Source organism: Ostrea edulis, chromosome 1 (assembly GCF_947568905.1).
Source record: "Ostrea edulis chromosome 1, xbOstEdul1.1, whole genome shotgun sequence".
NCBI classification, from domain to species: Eukaryota; Metazoa; Mollusca; class Bivalvia; order Ostreida; family Ostreidae; genus Ostrea; species Ostrea edulis.
In genome coordinates, this window is record NC_079164.1 from 58,298,069 (window position 1) to 58,319,070 (window position 21,002).

The following is a 21,002-nucleotide window of genomic DNA, read 5'->3' on the forward strand; positions in this document are numbered from 1 at the left end:
TGCAAAAATATTGTGAGGTCATTTAAAATCTTCTCAAGAACCACTGGGCTAATAAAGTGGAAATTTACATGAAAGCTTCCTGTTAAAGTGCAGATTCAAGTTTGTTCAACTCGTGGTCCCTGGGGCTAGGGTGGGGCCACAATAGGGAAACAAAGTTGTACATGCGAATATGTAGGGGAAATCTTTAAAAGTCTTCTCAAATGTTTAAAAGAAGGAGCCATGCCCCCTTCAAAGAGGAGATAATCTTTCAGTGGTGGATTTTGGGGGGGAGGGGGGTTAGCAAACACACACACACACACACATACATACACACACACAAACCTTCTTCTCAAAAACCACTGGGCCAGAAAAGTTCAAATTTACATGAAAGTATGAAAGCCTCCTGACATAGAGTAGATCCAAGTTTGTGCAATTCATGGTCCCCGGGGGGTAGGATGTGGTCATAATGTTACGTGTATTATGTCAAGTTTTTCATCAGTAAAGTCACTTTCGGGGACATATTAGTTTTTTAAGAACACATCTTGTTTTATACTGTTGCTGAATATTAAAATTTAGCTTAGATATGCAGAACAGGAATTTTTTTTTTTAATTTGATATCCCTTGGGGCTAGTGATAATCTAATACTTGTGTGACCAATAAGGCCTACAGTTGGCCTCTTGTATTTCTGTCAAATTTCTTAAAAAACAATTGGCAATTCCTCTTGCCCTTTACAAGACATGATAGCAAAGAGTGTTGTCAGGTACATTTTAATTTCAATTCTTGCGCTCCCAGAAATTTTTCAGGTGAGCATATAGTCATGTCTGTCCATCCATCCATCCGTTCAAGCTCATATCTTAAACCTTTCATCAGAAATTGATCATCATACGGGATATCAGAACTATAAGATGTCGGAACTCCTCAGAAAAAAAAGTAACGAAAATTATGCTTACTTGGGCAACTTTTGTATACAAATTAATGATCATTTCTGATACAAAAATATTTGCCTGATTTGAAGATTCAGAATGTCCTAAGTGAATACCCTGGTACTAAAAACATGAGTTATTAGATTAAATTTCTGATGTTTGGTAGCCGAGACAAAACAAAAATCACAGTACCGTTTATTTCCTCTACCATAGACTTAGTGAGATTTTCTCGAGTCATTATGACAACCAACCACTATGAACATCAAACTAGATATGTACATGTAGCAGCCACCACCACCACCCCCCCACCCCCCTTTATCACACAATGGGGTTTTAAGTAATGCTCTTCTGTTATGTTCCTTCATGCCATGATGCTTTGGGAGTCAAATTGCTGAATTAGTTATTGTTTTCCTTGTAAATATCAGTCCATGAATTTAATTAATACAATGATGAAGAATGCCTTTATATTGAGATCGATGTATTCAAAAGTTAGATTTCTTTTGTGAAATATTGATAGCACTCCACAATGATAATAACTTTCAAAAGAAAGGATACTTCAACTTTTTTACAGGGTAACATTGCTTTGGAGAAGAGTCGCCGTAAATGCCCACATACCTGGTTCCCAGAGGCAGGATGGGAAGATGCCATTAGGCTCACAGAGGAATTCCCAGACAAGTTTGGCTCCTTAATTGATGATATTGAAAGGAATGAAAAAGTGTGGAAAAAGGTAATTCTCTTTTAAGAAAATGTACAGCAACAGAATTCTACATATTTTCTAAAAAAAAAAAAAAAAAAAATTAAAAAAAAACATATTCAGCATTATTTTTGCCTTTCAGTGGTTTGATTCAGACACACCCGAATCTGATTCTTTCCCACTAAAGTATGAGGACTCCCTCTCAGCTTTCCAGAGGCTGATGTTACTTAGATGTATCCGTGTAGACAGAATCTACCGTGCTGTAGAGGAGTATGTCACCAAGTGTATGGGGGAGAAGTATGTTAACCCTCCCATTATCAGCTTCGAGTCCATCTTTGATCAGAGCACACCAGTATCTCCTATTGTCTTCATTCTTAGCCCTGGCTCAGATCCTGCTAGTGACCTAATGAAGCTTGCAGAAAGAATTGACTTTGGATCCAACAAGCTTAAGTTTTTGTCTATGGGTCAAGGTCAAGAGAAATTAGCGTTACAGTATTTAGAGACTGCAATTGCCCGTGGTCAGTGGCTTATGTTACAGAACTGTCATCTGTTGGTGAAATGGCTGCGAGAGCTAGAGAAGGAATTGGAGAGGTTGACCAAACCACATCCTGATTTCAGGCTCTGGTTGACCACAGAGCCCACAGAGAGCTTCCCAATTGGTATCTTACAGAGGTCACTCAAGGTATGTAGTCATCAAATGCAATAAAATTAACAGTTGTGTAAAAATAATGCAATCTTACAACATTAAACAAGAACAGTTTCATGTTTATCTTGTAGAGAATTCAATTGGTACATATCTATGTACACAATACATTTGTACTGGTATAATCAAGGTCTAATCACATGCTCTTTTTTATTCATTTGTTTTGAAAGAGATATTTCAATAAAATGATTGCCTTTTGTGCATCAACAGGTTGTCACGGAACCTCCAAATGGTTTGAAGTTAAACTTGAGAGGCACTTACCACAAAATCTCTGCCCAGGCTTTAGCAGAGTGTCCACATGGAGCCTTCCCATCTCTGGTCTTTGTGCTTGGTTTCTTCCATGCTGTGGTACAGGAGAGAAGAAAGTATGGAAAGATTGGTTGGAACATTGCATATGACTTCAATGAATCTGACTTCAGAGTATGTCAACAGATCCTTAATACCTACCTTACAAAAGCCTTTGAACAGGGAGATCCTAAGATTCCATGGGCTAGCTTGAAATATCTGATTGGGGAGGTGAGAATTCATGTTAAAATAGTGAAGTTCTAGAAATTATAATGAAATTAGGGCTGAAACGATACGCCCCCTTCACGATACGATACATATTGCAATACTTGTGCCACAATTCAATACTTTCAATACAATACAATTTACAGAAGAAACCAATAATAACAATGAAGAAGAAATTAATTATCAAGATTCAAAATCATAATTTTAAAAGCAAAACTGCCAAACAGTGAGATGCCTGTTCGCTGTAGTTTAAAACTGATAATTAGTTTATTATTATTTTCGTCAACCTCAAAGCAAACAACAGTTTGAACATTATTCGACACTATTTCGTCCCTCATGCAGGTAGAAATAATTATGTACAGGCCGAGACTGATGTATTTTACTGAACCTGTTTGTATTAAACGTATCGAACTGTAAATCGAGGCAATGAATCGAACATTGAATCAAGCATTTATATTGAACAGTATCGATATTTCGGTGAATAGTTTCGGCCCTAAATGAAATCATTAGAAGTTCATATTCTCACAAGATTTTTTTTAGGTCTGAGTTATGATTTCCTGTTTTCTGCAGGTCATGTACGGAGGCCGAGCCATTGATGACTTTGACAGACGAGTCCTTAAGACTTATATGGATGAGTATATGGGAGACTTCATCTTTGACACCTTCCAACCATTCCACTTTTACCACAATGAAGAAGTGGACTACAAGATTCCAGAGGATGGACCCAGAGATAACTATACAGGTAAATTTCAGAGTTTACAGTTGATTTGAAGCCTCTCATAATCCAGCATTCAAAATGGACTTCATATACAGAATATCATGTCTATTGACTTCTTTCAAAATTTCAGATTACATTGAGTCCTTGCCACATGCTAACACCCCAGAGGTATTTGGTCTGCACCCTAATGCTGAGATTGGTTACTATACTGCTGCAGCCAGAGACATGTGGACCCACCTAGTGGAGCTACAGCCCCAGACAGGGGAATCCTCCACAGGAATTAGCCGTGAGGACTTCATCGGAAAGATTGCCAAAGATGTACTGGCCAAACTGCCCCCAGAGTATGAGATGGACAAGATCAAGAAGAAATATGGCATTGAGATTTCCCCCACCACTGTAGTATTGTTACAGGAACTGGAGAGATTTAACAATCTCATCATCAGGATGAGGAGGTCTCTCCAAACATTGCAAAAAGTAGAGTACCATTTCTAATTCAGAAAACCATTTGTTTTGATGTTCAATATCCAATACCTATTATGCATTAGAGATAATTAAGTCTCCCAAATGAATGAAGTTTGGAGACTTAATGCTTTTGCTCAGTTCTTATTATTGTGTTGACCCTGAGGTCCATGTAGAAAATGTAAAAATGAGGTTAAACTGGATGCTATAGAGGAAAAGTCAGCTTGTGCCTGCACAAGTGTACATTTATCAGGATTCACTGGCTGCTATGAGGAAAACTTTTTCTCACATTATCACCAGTATGAGATCGACTTTACTCATGTGAGATTTTTCTGTCTCGCACTGCTACGACGTCATTTGATTGTGACGTCATATTTTCTATGATTTATGTTACATGGTGAAGTAAAATATTTTGTATTGTTTTCTTTAAATTTCATTTTGATATAGCTTTCTGATGGAGAACCTTAGGTTTTTTTAGTTTACACTTATAGTGTAAATCATTTTTGGTTATGCTTTTTCTGGCTATCTAATTAAGTTTTTCAAATGAGGATTTTGGTAATTTTGAATTTTCTCAAACCTCTTGAATTTATGCACTAAACTGTGAGTAAAATGTGAGAAAAATAATCCTTCATTATTTACTCGTTTGGGATAGGGAAATTCCACCTTTGGAACAAGATTTGCTGTCTAGGACTCGGTAAAGACTGCAAATCTTGTCCCCTCGGTGGAATTGTCCTGTCCCACACTCGTACTAATGAAGGATTCTATTAAGCTAGATGATCTTTATTAGGTCACCTGATTCGCTCAGGTGACCTATTGTTATTGGTCTTTGGCTGTCGTTCATCATGCATAAGCAATTGAACAACTTCTTGATAACTACCATTCCAATTCTTTTCAAATTTAATAAGAAGCATCTTTGGAACAAGGGGGCCCTGGGGCCTTACAGGTCCCTGATACTTTAAAAAAATTGCTCAAACTTCCCTTGTTCTTCCAAACAGCAATGTATATTCTGAAAGGAATTTCAATGTTTAAAAAGAAAAATACACACTAATTTTTTGTCAACACTAAACAATGAAACCTTCAATGCCCTTTTATCATTTAAATTTAATCAATAAATTTGATTCATAAAGTATTCCTATTTTGTCATTGTAAGTTACAAGGCTTCTTTTCAATAAAATAAATCTAATACAATATAGTATAATTGTGGTAAATGTGTCGTGAATGTGGTATTCAGGTGGTCATGTTAATTACTAATAATTGCTGAATTAAACTTGAGATAATTTAAATGTTTATACAGAATGGAGTCCAAATAACTTGATGGTATTGAATTTCTTTTGACAGCTTAGTGCATTGTTTGTAATGGTGAGTTCATTTTAATGCCACCCCCACTTTGTTGCCAAAATTCGTCTTGAACAAAAGTTGGCAATATATCGAGGGAGCACTGTACATATATTATATTATGCAAATCATGCACTTTTGAGGGCATTGAAGTTTTAATAACATATCGTATGTTTTATTCTGTTGCTGAATATTAGAATTCAGCTTAGATATTCAGAACAGGAAATTTACTTTTAACTAGTTCTCAGGTGACCGATAAGGCCTGTGGGCCTCTTGTTTAAATATTTTAATCATTGGTTTATAAAAAGATATCTTCCAAGAAAATGAAGAAGGAAACTCAAGACCTCAAACTCACTCAAGACCATGATCAGAGATTGCCAGGGCAAGAATAAAATGAACCTACCACACTGCTATCTCAGACTGTATAAATTAAGTGTTTTAAATAAGCACAAATAAAGTGTACGATAAAATAAATGCAATCACCATTGAAATTCAATAAACTAAAATAATAAACAATTATGCTTGCAATATATTTCCAAAACTGTATATTATAAAGTATTGTTTTGCATCAACCAAACCCTTTTTGAAAATACAACAGAAAATTTGTAATAAGTGACAAAAGAAAACAAATTTAAAAAGTCACAAGTTTCAAAAGAATAAAAAAAAACAACTTTCATTATAAAAGTTGATTTTTACATTTACATTTAATTCAAGGGGAACAGGAATTTACTTCATTATATGAGTAAATTCACTATATCTGTGTTCGTTATAGACAAATAATTTTCATATAGAATATATAAAGAATTTGCTGGGGAAATTGGTTTAACTTCGCTATAGCCGTAAATTTGCTATATCCATGTTTGCTATATTCAAGTTTTACTGTATATAGAAGTTTATAAGTGTCTTTACACTGACAAATACATTTTTGTTACCTAGAAGTATTTATGTGTATAGTATTGTTTTGGCAGCTGCAGCATTGTTGGTCAGATTATCTTGTTGACCTAAAGTATTTTCACTGAAATGCCATCTCATTCTTTTGTAAATTTTGTAAGAAATAAGAAAAAAAATTATCTCTTTCCACAGGCTCTGGCAGGAGAAGTGGGTATGAGCAGTGAGTTAGATGAAGTGTCCAGAGCCCTGTTTAATGGACAGCTCCCAGCCATATGGAGGAGACTAGCTCCAGCCACGTTAAAATCCCTTGGAAACTGGATGATCCACTTTGAGAGGCGTCTTAAGCAGTATAATGGCTGGGTATGTCATAAACATTGTTATCTTGTAAACCATTATGTCATACATTATGTACATATCAATCAATTCACAAAGCCTCTGTAAATTTCACAGTCATGTTGACTTTGCAGAAGGACTGCAACAACTTTATGGAAAGATTATGGGTGTTTTATGGTGTATTCACGGCACTCCTGTAAACTATGCAAAGTTTACAGAAAGTTTCCACATGTTTTGCACACGTTATTAGAAGCAATTAAATATTCCATTGATATATTGGATTTAGTGTCTAGTTATAAAATAGATCCATGCAAAGATTTTTATGTAACATTAAATGATTAATATATATACAATCAACAAATATTGTATTTATGTTTTACATATAATTTAAAACATTTTACATGTACAGTGAAATTTCTCCAAACCGGCCCCTCAGAAAATCGGTCTGCCCTGAATATCGGCCAATTATTAAAATCTTATCAGATAATCAAAAAATGCAAAAATAGGGTGGAGTCATTTGAAAATCTTCTTCTCGAAAACCACTGGGCCAGGAAAGTTCAAATTTATATGAAAGCTTCCTGACATAGTGCAGATTCAAGTTTGTTCAAATCATGGCCCCCGGGTATAGAGTGGGGTCACAATAGGGAATCAAATTTTACATGTGAATATATATAGAAAATCTATAAAAATCTTCTTTTTAAAAAACCACAGGGTTAGAAAAGTTGAAATTTACATGAAAGCTTCCTGACATAGAGTAGATCCAAGTTTGTGCAATTCATGGTCCCCAGGGATAGGTTGGGGCCACAATGGGGGATCAAAGTGTCACATGCTGATATATAGGAAAAATCGTTGAAAATATCTCTTGAACTATTGAAAGGGACATGGACACGATTTGAGTTGAAAATTCTTAAATTTTATTTTTCCGTTTTTAATGTTTAACTGAGGTATTTCTAATGTTCAGCAAAAATTTGAATGTCAGTTGTTGAGGTACATGAGAAATACAGGGCTCATGCCATGTTCATGTTTACATAGGTTGAATATACTAGTAAATGTTTCCTTTAAACCAGATTTTTTCAATTTACAGTTAATTCTGAACATAATTATATATGGTTTCCAGTGTTTGTCACATCCCATTTTGTTTTAAGGTAAGGTTTGCGACATTTTGACATGTAGCGAACAAAGTCATGTTGCATATCAGTATGTTCAGTAGGAATTTATCTTTTAAAAATTGACTTTTTGAAAAAAAATCGCCCGTGTCATTTTTTGACCAGATGGGCTTATTTTTGTGATGTTTTACATTTTCGGGATCTTTGTACAAAAGGGAATAATAGTGGCATAAAAACTACACGCAGCAAACTTATGGGGTAAAAAGCTGGTAGAATTTTTAAAAAGAGTATATTATCTGTAAGATTATACTAATTGATAGAAAATTTTTATTTTAAAACACAAAAAATAGCACTTTTTACATCTTGAATAAAATTTTAATTGGTTGCCATGGCAACAAAAAATGCATATTGAGCAGCTTTACAAGGTCTACGTCAGAAAATATTTACTTTAAACATAATATTTGGACCATAAATATTTAAGAAAGCATATAGAATTACTACCCACCGGGCTTTGTTTCCATGGTAACATTAAAAAGAATTATTTCATTTATGCGATTTGTCACTTTGTTTTATAATTGTACAACTTTTGAAGATTGCATTGAGCATTTTCATGAATAATATACAATTCCAGTCCAAAAATGATATTTATATTTATTTGTCAAGTATTGTAGTATCACATTTATTAGAAATTAAGACGTTGAGTTTTTTGGGTTTTTTTTTTAATTCAGTACAATACAATATTTTCAATATCCCGGCGGGTTTTCCACGGTCCTGCTTCGTCATAAATTCCGTGTTACATTAGCCCGAACCTGTCTTATATACTACATCTTTGAAATAATTTCCCTCTCCTTGTTCCATTGCTTGATGTTTACTTACACAGTTGAACATACAACTGTAACCTTCATGACAATATAAAGGCTGGTCAGTGGTGGATCTAGAGGGGGGTAAACATAAAGTTAGTAAAATGACACTAATAAATCTGTTTTATGTCGACGTTATGCAAATGTTCCTCAGACAAAATTAAGACTATTTTAAGATGTACTAGAGAAAACCCCCTTTTTATTCTTGTATGTACATGATCATATCAGTCGCATTTTCCACATTTCAAAGTTCATGCAATAAATCGCTCTATCAGCGCAAGTAGATGTCATAGCATTGAAATATGAAGTGCATGTAATTGGAGAGCATTGTCAGGTTTATTTTTAAAAATGCTTGTGAAAGTCATAAAAATTCCTAGCCTCGTTAATGTTGAACCTTGTCTTTGAGGATACTATTCACAAACAATGATCGATTATAACAGCATCAAAATAATACATACTTTCCCTAGCAAAATTCGCAGAGATTACATGGTCACAACATAATTTTAATAGAAATTAACCGTAGAGCATACTACATATGTATATATAAAAAATTGTAGACTTTTATGATATCAAAGAAAATAATTTATAAATGATCATTTGAGAAACATTATTATTATTTTGTCATAGAGGGTTACACATACGCCGCTTGACACTTGACAGCGGTAGTAGATAACAAGTAAATATTATGACATTTTCCCTCGATTCAGCTATGACGTGACGCATTTTTTCATTATGACGTCATAAACTGCGAAGTGCACTGAGGTATATCAAGAGTTATTTCCCTGTTGTTGCAAACCTTACCTTAAACATGCTGTTTTTTGTTGAGAGATCTATATGTTAAAAAAAAACATGGCATGAGCCTTGTTTACATAACAAAGAATTGTGAGTGTTGTATCTCACTTGTAACTCAACGACTGATATTCAAATTTTGGTTGACCATTAGTAGAAATATCTTAGTTAAGCAAATAGAAAAATAAAATTTGAAAATTTTCAGCTCAAATCATGTCCATGCCGCTTTAAACTAGGGCTTCTATATTTTATATATACATTCTTTACAGAAATACCTTTCATGTGATGCAGTGGTGTGTGATCTTGTGACCTTGACCTGGAAGTTTGATCTATTTTTAATGATAATCTGACCTATACAATATGTTCTGAACTATGTATGTCAGGGTGGCCGAGTGGTTAGAGCATCGCGCTCAAAATCACACGGCCTCTCACCTCTGGTCGGCGCGGGTTCGAATCCCGCTCGCGGCGGTAAGGGAGAAAGTTTCCCAGTTTACTTCCGGAAGGTCGATGGTCTCTTCCTAGGTACATTGTATCTTGGTTCTCTCTTCCACCAATAAAAAACTGGGCGCCATCATATGACTGAAAAATTGTTGAGTGTGGCGGAAAACATCAATCAATCATTTATGTCAGACCTTTCATATTTTGTGTATAGATTTCCTATGGCAAGACCTTTTATTTCATACTATGACCGTTGACCTTGTAATTAGTCCCCTACTGGCAAAGTCGAAAGGGACTTTAGTTTGGCTCTGTCCATCAGTTCAGTTTTCTGCACTTTTTTTTCTCTGTTCTTGCAGATATTTGATATTTGGTACATTGCTTTGCGATAAGACGTTACAGATCAAGTTCGAATTTCGTCTCAGTCCATTGATTTTTCAATAAGTTATGGCCCTTCGACTCATAAAAATAGCATGAATTATCAGTTTTCCGGACTTTTTTTTTTTTGGTGTGCTTGCAGATATTCATTTGATATTTGGTACATTGCTTTGCCATAACAAGTTACAGATAAGCTCGAATTTCGTCTCGGTCCGTTGATTTTTCATGAAGTTATGGCCCTTGGACTTGTAAAAATTGCATGAATTATTAGTTTATATATCCAAGTTCTTATTTCTGTAGATAAGAGTTCTGTGACACTCAATAAAACTTTTATCATAGTAATACAACAATGTAGCTAAATTATTCATGATCATGCACCTACATTTCACAGTTTATTGACTTGGTTAAAGACCTAATTAACCTAATTATAAAATCCTTCCCTAGTATTCAAGTTAGGAACTTATTATGTCTAGACCCCTCTATCAGGGGAAGACATGTTGTTTTTGTACTTTCTGTTTGTCTGTCACAAATCTTGTGAATGCTTCTCCTCCTGTATAGATTATCACATAGACTTGAAACTGCTTCATTGCCATTTGTATATTTGCATATCGTCTGGACCTGAAGATCCAATTATTTTCCTAAAAGTTATAGTGGACCTAAGAGGGATGGAGGATGTAAAATAGCTTGTGAACACTTCTCATCCTATGTGGCTTAATATGCAACAGACTTGAAACTTTGTACAATGCTTCATTGCCATTTGCAGATGTGCTTGTTGGGACAGGAGGATCCAATTATTTTCCTAAAAGTTAGTCAATCTAAGAGGGGTGGAGGGTTTAAAATAGCTTGTGAACACTTTTCCTCCTATATGGCTTATCAGATAGCCTTGAAATTTTGTAGTACAATACTTGAATTATTATCTATTTCATAATGTTCACATTGTTCTGACCCAGGGATCTAATATTTTCCTACAATTTACAGTGGATCAGAGATGAGTGTTTTATAGCTTTTTAGCTTTTTTTAAGTACAAGGGTATGTTCACTTTCTTACATGACTGGTACTTCAGCATAAGTCATTACTTTTGTATCATATACAACAATGACATTGGTCACATCTTTTTCCTCAATGCACATGATTTGATGTGATTTTAACATATCTTATTGTATAAGTGCATATACAAACAGTTTGAACACAAGTTCTTTCAACTTGCAGGGTTCTCACCTTAAATACAGCTGTCAATATACTAATTAATATTATAAATAGACATAATCATTTCTTAGTTACATTAAATAAATGAATAAATATACATGTATTATAGGTTAGTTATTTGAATAAAGCATGGTGTTGGGTAGTAGTAACAATAAATCTTTCAGAATCTCTGATGAACTTTTGAACAGAGGAAAAATGTTGGTTTATTTCAACATGTTGAGCTTCGTTTCCCCATAGAAGTAAGTGAGTATCAATAATATATAATTGAGAAAAATGTAAAAGACTTCTAAATAATTGACTTCTGGCATTATTATATTTGTTACATACAAAGAAAAAAAAGATATGAGTCCTCAGTTAAACCACATGAACAATTAGGACTTTCAAAAATGTTTTAGTGCTTTAGTGGTTGTCGTCGTCTGTCGTCGTTCTGCATTAACAATTGAACATTTTTAACTTCTTCTTGATAACTACCAGTCCAATTCTTTTCAAATTTGGTATCAATCATCTTTGGGACAAGGGGGACATAAATTGTAAATTTCAGGACTCCAGCACCCCTGGGGCCTTAGGGGTGGGGCAAAAACTGCCCAAAATTGACCAATTTAAAAAAATCTTCCTCTCAAGAACCGCACACGTGTAAGAAAAACTAAATGCATGGTGATGGAGAGCAGGAAGGCCTCTACCAAAATTGTAAATTTCATGATTCCCGGGGTAGGTTCTGACCCCAGGGCGGGGCCAAGCTTGTTATATAGTGTTTATGTGTAAAACACTTAAATAACATCTTCTTTAGTACTATTGATACTAAATGGAAACTAAATGGATATTTAGAAAGAACAGATAGTCCTTTACAAAAATTGTAAATTTGATGATCCCAGGGGTAGGGGTTTTGGTATTAGGGTGGGGTCAAATTGGTCAGTTATTAAATGTGTGAGCAATAGACATTTTTAACTTCTTCTTGATAACTATCATTCCAATATCTTTTCAAATTTGGTATGAAGCATCTTTGGAACAAGGGGGACATAAACTGTAAATTTTAGGATTCCTGCACCTGTTGGGCCTTAGGGGCGGGGCAAAAACTGCCCAAAATTGACCAATTTTCAAAATCTTCTTCTCAAGAACCGCACATATTGAAGAAAAACTAAATGCATGGTGATGTAGAGCAGGAAGGCCTCTACAGGAATTGTAAATTTCATGATCCCTGGGGTATGGATTCTGACCTCATGGTGGAGCCAAACTTACTATATAGTATTTATGTGTAAAACACGTAGATAACATCTTCTTTAGTACTATTGATACTAAATGGAAACTAAATGGATATTTAGAAAGAGCAGGTAGTACTTTACCAAAATTGTAAATTTGATGATCCTCAGAGTAGGGGTGCTGACTCCAGGGTGGGGCCAAACTTAGTATATAGGATTTATGTGTAAGTTTGCTAATATTGTAGAAAATTTTATATGCATACTTAGGAATAGCAGAAAAGGATGTACAAAAAATGGTGAATTTTACAACCCAGGGTTTTGACTCTAGGATGAGTCCAAATTAGTCATAGCTTTTGATGTTTTAATGTTAATACACCTATTATATTATGTAAAGCCTTTCATTAGTTATGCACTTTTGAGGGCAGTGAAGTTTTAAGAACACATCTTGTTTTATACTGTTGCTGAACATTGGAATTTAGCTTAAATATTCAGAACAGAATTTTTTATCTAGATTTCATAGCCCTTGGGAGTAGTGATACTTTTTCAATAGTACTCAGGTGACCGATAAGGCCTGTGGGCCTCTTGTTTCTAAACAAATCATAATTCAAAATGCAGTTATGTCTGAGTTTGGTGTAAATGATGTTAAGTTTTCTATTTCCATAACAAAAAATGAGATGGGGCTTTGGTAGGGATATATTTTACAGCGAATTACAAAAGACCAGTTGAGTTTTCAATTGCCTGCTGGATTGATCAATATACTTTACAATTTGGTCAGCAAAGTATCACATTTGGTCTGAATTTAGGTCACAAAGTTACTCAGGTATGACAAAGAATTGACAACTTTATTTCTCAGTGTGAGTGACAACCCCATAAATAAGATAATTTAACACTTCAGTTTTACTGAATTCTTTGTTTGTTTCTTCAGAAATTTCTTTTTCCATTTCTAAAATATCTCCCCATCTTATTTTTTTCATGGTTATAAGCTAAATAGGTGTTGTAAAATTCCCAAAGGTAGATGTGCACTAACCAACCCTAAAAACTATAAATAGAATAGAAGACTGAACCTAGCTAGGTTTAGCTAGAATAACAAGAATTCTATTGGTCAGAAACAGTAACAACAAAAGAGTATTCTGGAAGTCTTCTTTGTGTGATATGAATAGACTGACCTCAAATATAGATTGACAAGCAGATGAATAGTACAGGGTGTTTCATAATATATGTTGTCACATATTTACCGTGAATTTCTTTTGTTGTTCAGGTATTGTATCTGGTTATCATCAACAGGGTTTTTTATCGCATATGTGATAAAACGAGCTCCTCCCACCTTGTTATTGCATGGGCGGTACTAACATCAGAATTACACAACAGAAACAAGACAGGGATAATTCAGTTTTTGTGAAGTTACTTTTGCTGTTTCACGGGTAAAGCATGCGCCGATCGATGTCTGGGGCATTGAAACAGACGAGAAGTGTTATGTAACAAATACATGTATACACATACCTGTGACCGTTTTTGCAGTCAGTAATGTTAAATAGCTCTCTCTCTCTCTCTCTCTCTCTCTCTCTCTCTCTCTCTCATTTTATAAAGAGTTTGCTAATGCAAGTCTTTAATCCTTTTCCCACTAAAATATTTGTGTTATACAGCTACCAATATGTGATAGATACTGCCAGGGATAATCAGTTTTCGTTAAGTTGGTTTTGCTGTTTTACGGATAAAGCGTGCGCTGATTGATGATGGGCGTTCAAGCAGACAGGAATTGTTATGTAACAGATATACACATACCTGTGACCGGGTTTTTTTTCCAGTCAGTAATGTTAAATAGTTCTCTCTCTCTCTCTCTCTCTCTCTCATTTTATAAAGAGTTTGTTAATGCAAGTCTTTAATCCTTTTCCTATTTTAATATTTGTGTTATACACGTTTTCTTAAAACATTTGTACAAATACATGTATAGAATTAAATTCAAGAAAAATTATTTATGAAGCCACCAATATGTGATTGATACTGACAGGGATAATCAATTTTCGTTTAGTTAGTTTTGCTGTTTTACGGGTAAAGCCTATTAAATTTTATATACACATGCATCGTCCGACGATGGTATATGGTAATCTACCATTGTATTGAATGTATAGTTCAATAAATGTAAAATGAGAAGCTTTTGAAATACGTGATAAGTCAGTTATCTTCTAGCATCCTCGTAAAATTCACATTATCAAAGAGATGGGCGGTCCTTCTCTCACTCGTGCGCTCCGCGCACTCGTGACAGAAGGACCACCCATCTATTTGATAATGTGAATATTACTCAGATGCTAGAAGATAACCATTACTTACATTTTGAATCTATAATTGAACAAACACAGGAAATAGATAAATAAAAAAAGTTTATATCATATAACTACATGTATCCATTAGATTCATTGTGATTAATGCTGAACCTAACTTTCAAATTTAAGAGGATATCAATCTGTTCACAAATGTTTCCTCTAACCAGTGTAAAACAGCAAAAGAAGTGTGAGGTGCAGCTCCGTCCTGTTGAAATCAAACAGTCTGTAGATCTCCATATTTTCATCGCAAGATAGGGAGAAATTTGGTTCTCAATAAGTGGAGGTAGGGTTCTGAGTTTACTGTTGCTGTTTCACCATTTTCTTCAAAAAAGAAGGGTCCAATGACTCCCTGACTACTCAATGCAGCCCATACTGTCACCTTTTGTGAATGAAGAGGTTTTTCTTGGTGAAATTCTGGTTTTTCTGTTGACCAGTATCGCTCATTTTGCTTATTCACTTCACAGTCTAAGTAAAAATGTGCCTCATCCGAAAACCAAATTTTCTGGAAAATGTCATTTCCTTGCTGAAACAACCACCTTGTGAATACAAGTCGGTGTTGGATATCTGCTGCATTACTGAAAGCTTGTAAGGTGTCAACTTCATGTCATATTTCAAAGTTCTGTAAACACTGGAAATACTTGTGTTTTCAGCATTAATTTCCTTAAACATCTGTCTGACACTTTTCTGAGGAGTTTCTGTAACTAAAGTCTTCACTTCACTGATAAAGTCATTGGTTCTTGAAGTCCTTGGTCTTCCCGGGTTGCCATGTCTTGTATCACATACTGTCCCTGTCTTCTCAAACTTTGTCACTAACCTCCTGATGAACATTCTAGAGAGCTTCTTCTCCGTTGGCATATTTTCCATCATTAACTTCTGAACGATTTTTGGTGATTTATATTGGTAATAGAGTTTTACAATTTCAGCCTTCTGTTGATCGGTTAAATCCATTTTGAAAGGCATTAAAATTGTGACATCATCGGTCATGTCACAATTAAGCTTAATGATGCAATAATTTCCCGAACTTTTTCACAAGAATAAAAATGTAGGATTTGATGTTTAAAATGATATATGGTGTGTGTAAAAAGTATAAGTAACAAAGATATTTAAAGTTAAAAATGTAACATATATTATGAAACACCCTGTACATGTGGACACTTTGTGAGCCCCTCTGAAAATACAGCAGGATATCCCAGGAAGTCCCAAGACAAAATCCCAGGATTTATCAGGATTGTCCTGAAAAGTCCTGCTTTTTTGAAACTGAGATTGACAAGGAATTAGAGGGACGGTATTGGCAGTGGGACATTTCAGGACTTTTAAGGATAATTTCCCCATTGAAAATACAGCAGGATATCCCAGGAAGTCCCAAGACAAAATCCCAGGATTTATCAGGATTGTCCTGAAAAGTCCTGCTTTTTTGAAACTGAGATTGACAAGGAATTAGAGGGACGGTATTGGCAGTGGGACATTTCAGGACTTTTAAGGATAATTTGAACACTTAAATTTGCCTTTTATAGTCCTGCAAAGTCTCACTTAATCCTGCAATCTGAAAGGGGAGAAAGTGGGATTATTCTGGACATGTCTTGGAAAGTCCCAGTAGACAGGACTGGGATTTTGCAGGATTTTATTGGATCTCCCTAAAAATCCTGCTTTTTGAGTTGATGCAGGACTCCTGGAAAGTCCCAATTTATCCTACTAACCTGTTTTGGTCTTACCCTACTGTGGAATAAAACTCGAGATCCAGGATATGTGATATCTTTTCTGTAAAAGTGGCAATTAAGAATGAAATTATGAATCAAAATGATAATCTGATAATAAAATTTATTTAACATATATATACATAAATTTCAGCAATACTTATATGAACTTCCAAAGCAAGTACTTTGAAAAGTTCATTTAAATTATGGCTGGGGTGAGCTAAAAAGCACTATTTCTTACGTAAACAAATAATTAAACAAGAGGTCCATGGGCCACATCGCTCACCTTAGTCATCTTGGTCCATATTTAAAGATTTCCCATATACTTGTATGTAAAACTTTTGTCCCTATAATGTGGCCAAAACCTACCCTTGGGGGCCACGATTCAGGGTTGTCACTAGAAAATATTGAAGACGAGTCCCGGTATCATGGTTTGTAAGCAGCTTGAGTCCCATGAAAATTTGACGAGTCCCATGAAAGTTGAATTAAAGAGTCATTTAGATTTTTCCTACACCTTTATTTATACCGAGTGAACACAAGCTAATGTCGTACCTCTGTTCACTTTCATCTTCAACAAATTGCAAAAATCAGTTAATTTTCGCCAAGCCCATGCATAACAGTGCAGTGATCACTTTGTACACATGAAATTAAAAGTAATCATTCACGACTCGGTCTCATACAACTAATTGCCCATTGCAAACAGAATTACTTCCCCGAATCCTCTATCATCGTTACAACCCTATTCAGTATTAAACAAAATTTTAATTAAATAATTATTGTGATAAAATAGATGCGTACTAATTTTGTTTGTAAAATGATGTAAAATCTACCAAAGTTTACAAACTACGCTACTTTCAATTCCAATAAAAATGGCTACCGGAAGACAAACATTTATAATTAAATATAGATCCTGATTTGTAAAAAAAAGAAAAAGAAACATATATAAATAACTGCCTGTGAGTGGCAAAATGTTTTTTACTTTGTATCTAAATTTCAATATTATATTCTAATTTGCACCTAATTGACTGCACTAAACAAACAAGTTGGATTGGGACACTGTGAACTCGGTGGTATCATCTCGGTTCACATTAGAGCGTAACGTTTTACCTAGATTTTTTCCTATGAGTTTTAATTTATAATACACAAATCAGGGCTTCTAAGTAAAATTATGATTTTTACTCAGAGTCCGAGACACGTCTGCGGGACTCGCCATATCAGACAAACCCCAATGAAATTTCTGTGATCCTATTCTTGCGTTAGTGACAACCCTGTGAATTTTACAAACTTGAGTCTACACTATGTCAGAAAGCTTTCATGTAAATCTCAGCTTTTCTTGGCAAGTGTTTCTTGAGAAGACAATTTTCATAAAGATTTTCCCTGTATATTTGTAAGTAAAACTTTGATCCCCTATTGAGACCCAATCCAACCCCCCCCCCCCCCCCCCCCCCCCTCCCAGGTCATTGGTTTTAACAAACTTGAATCTGTACTGTCAGGAGGCTTTCATGTAAATTTCAGCTTTTCTGTCCCAGTGGTTCTTGAGAAGATTTTTGAATGACCCCACCGTACTTTTGCGATTATCTCCCCTTTGAAGGGGCATGGCCCTTCATTTGAACAAACTTGAAAGCCTTTCACCCAAGGGTGCTTTGTGTCACTTAGTTTGGTTGAAATTGACCCAGTGGTTCTGGAGAAGATGAAAATGTGAAAAGTTTTCGCCGACGACAGACAACGAACAAATTTTGATCAGAAAAGCTCACTTGAACCTTCGGCCCAGGTGAACTAAAAAAAAATTTTTAAACAGGTATTATCAATTTTTGTCCCTGAAGTTGAATTTTGTTTATCTTGATGTCACGGGTAACCTGGAGTGGTTCAAAGATCTATTTCTTCGACTCGTGGGTGGGGGAAGGTGGCTCCAGACCTAAACAACTTGAGATGGTCTCTCATCTTGTTTCTAACTTCTTTGGGGGCCATCTCTGGATTTTTCTCTGGTACAGAGGCTTAAAAGATAGCATAATGAATTAATTGAGAGGTTGCATAACAGGTTTTGTAAATGAACATGCAAAATTTAAAATGTCTATGTCTTGAACTTGTATATATGCACCTTCTGCATTGTCTTCCCTTTTATCCAAGCCATCTTTGGTCTCACGGGCGTTTTCCTGTCACACTGCATGATGTCGGTTCATCCACTGAAAACAGTGCCTTATTAAAAGTCACTTGATGATATTCTAAATTCATAACTATCTCTTCAAGTCCATGCTACAATGAAAGAGAACATGTACTAGATAAAAATATTAGAAACAGGATGATAATTTGTTAAGGTGTGACAATTCCACTAGACTACCAAAAAAGACGAATTATTACAAACCAAAAGTAAAAATACTAACCAGCAACGCCGTGTATTTTGAACAACTAGGCCTATCCCCCAGTTTCTGAGTGTAAGGTGAATCCTATATTCCTATCTGGAATCCATTCCATGCTTGATTGCATACTGATTCTGTTGATGGTTCTCCATCCTTGCGAATATTTCCCTGACTTCGCGCCCAGAAAGGAACATTGAAAAAAAAGCGCTTTGATCACTTGCGTGAACGTCAGGTCGTACACTGACTGACTCGTCCCCAGGTCAACACGTAACCAAAAGATGATCAGTAAAAAGTTATACAATCGACCAGTGGAAACCCAGTGTATAAGACTTCATATATATACATATGATATATTTTATACATGATATATCTTATATCGAATTAGAACGGGGAGAAGAAAAAACACGACAAGCTTCGTACATTGTACAAGTTGACCGAAACGACATCACCGGAAGTTACAACTTTCAAAGAAGTCATTTATGATTTAAAGATTTGTGAATGGAAATCAATAACATCGGAATGAAAAAGGACTACGGGGTAACGGATGACACTCTGTAAGTACCATATGCTTATTTTGTTTACGTTTGTAAATGATTACATGCATTGGAAAAATACACGCTTGATCGCTGGACCACTCGAAATTCCTCGATACAATCATTCTATTTACAGCTTAACATATCAAAACAAACTACTCTTTTTTTTTAACGTAAACCATTGACTGGTTCGATCTAGATGGAAAGGGTATAATCACCAGAACATTGTATCATGGATATCCATCATTATGATTCTGTTTCGATCAGTTGACCTTGTTCTGTAATTATTACTGCTTCGTAAAATAACTACGGACAGTACGGTTACAAAATTTAGCATGGCAAGCTGATTGTATCCATCAGTGATAATTTATTGCTATTTGCACCTCAAAACATTGATGTGTCAAAGAAACTTTTCTAAATATAAAATTTTTAATCAGTGTCTTGAAAATTAAGTTTCTTCATTAATAATTTGTAATTAATTATTATTGCAGGAGATTGAGAACCCAAAAGGTACATGCTGTGCAAGAAAGATGTAAACATGCAAATTCCTAAATGTACTAAATATTAAAACATCAACTGCAATCTTCAGTGGTGACATCCAAAAGTTGATATGCCATTGGTACTTCAAGTGATACGACCGTGACATTGGAAAATCCTTTTAACTTATCATCACTTGAGCCTGAATTGCAATCCTTTTGATACAGACATTTTTTTAAGTTCAGTTTCGAACATTAATGCCGCTGTGTCATCTCTGGAAATGGAAAAGCCTACCACAGAATCTGATGAATTTTTGAACATTCTTTCACAAAAAGGGATCTTCTTTATTTTGAAGAAGGTAGCCCAGGAACTGGAAATCTGTTATCAAAATTATCTTAATAATACACTGGACAATATTCTAACCTTAAAAAAAACATGACAAACCCGATTGAACTCCTGTGATGAAGCATCTCAAAACTCCAATTATGGTAGCTAGTCTTTCAAGTGACATCGAGGATTTCAATAGCGCATTTGACAGTAAAGTGATTTTTATTCAAGTTCAGATTGTTGTCATTATAAATTTATAAGAAGTGTTCTCATAGCCAACATTTTTCAAGTCTACTTTTGATGAAATATAGTCTTTTCTATTACAACTTATTATGACATGATTGTTGTTGTATACATAAATGTTCTTATCCACGAATCATTCACTATTCTTATAGGTTTTTTTTAGCCTGAACTATGTAGCAATGACATGTCAAGGTAATCCAGAAAATGTAAAATCTTTTCTTTGATATGACAAGGATTTAATTTTGTAACAATTAATATCTAAAAGTCCTGTAACCCTCATTAAAGTCCTTTATAATCTGACTTCACTGGTTGTAAGATTTTGAGGGTAATTGCAAGACTTCTCTCTTTGCATACTTTTAATACGAAGTCCTGGAAAGCAATGTAAAGTCTTGCATTATCTTGAATGTATCAAGTATGAGATTTTTAGGGAATTTCTGGGACGATGTTTTCGTCTTCATTTTATAATAAAGTCCTGAAAAACACAAGAATGTCCTAGAAAAACCTGCTGCTATGAGAGTGGGACTTTGTAAGACAT

The 21,002-nt window shown here is 34.9% G+C and overlaps 1 protein-coding gene and 2 long non-coding RNA genes across 6 annotated transcripts in view; 2 read left to right on the forward strand and 1 right to left on the reverse strand.

Annotated features, from left to right (window-relative positions):
- LOC125664627 (dynein axonemal heavy chain 10-like) overlaps nucleotides 1-21,002 on the forward strand; it is a 228,130-nt gene that overhangs the window by 199,299 nt on the left and 7,829 nt on the right. For all 4 annotated transcript variants that reach the window (XM_048897447.2, XM_056154597.1, XM_056154594.1 and 1 more), the window contains 6 exons: nucleotides 1,474-1,629; nucleotides 1,739-2,278; nucleotides 2,510-2,815; nucleotides 3,380-3,551; nucleotides 3,658-4,001; nucleotides 6,405-6,572. In XM_048897447.2, the coding sequence (XP_048753404.2) occupies nucleotides 1,474-1,629; nucleotides 1,739-2,278; nucleotides 2,510-2,815; nucleotides 3,380-3,551; nucleotides 3,658-4,001; nucleotides 6,405-6,572 (1,686 nt within the window). The remainder of the gene's footprint in view (nucleotides 1-1,473; nucleotides 1,630-1,738; nucleotides 2,279-2,509; nucleotides 2,816-3,379; nucleotides 3,552-3,657; nucleotides 4,002-6,404; nucleotides 6,573-21,002) is intronic.
- On the reverse strand, nucleotides 18,103-19,027 carry LOC130051914 (uncharacterized). Its single transcript, XR_008800180.1, has 2 exons — nucleotides 18,912-19,027; nucleotides 18,103-18,783 (listed from the first exon to the last, which is right to left on the reverse strand). It is a non-coding gene; the product is annotated as an uncharacterized LOC130051914 (long non-coding RNA).
- On the forward strand, nucleotides 19,186-20,767 carry LOC125653085 (uncharacterized). The gene is made up of 2 exons (XR_008800150.1): nucleotides 19,186-19,441; nucleotides 19,912-20,767. It is a non-coding gene; the product is annotated as an uncharacterized LOC125653085 (long non-coding RNA).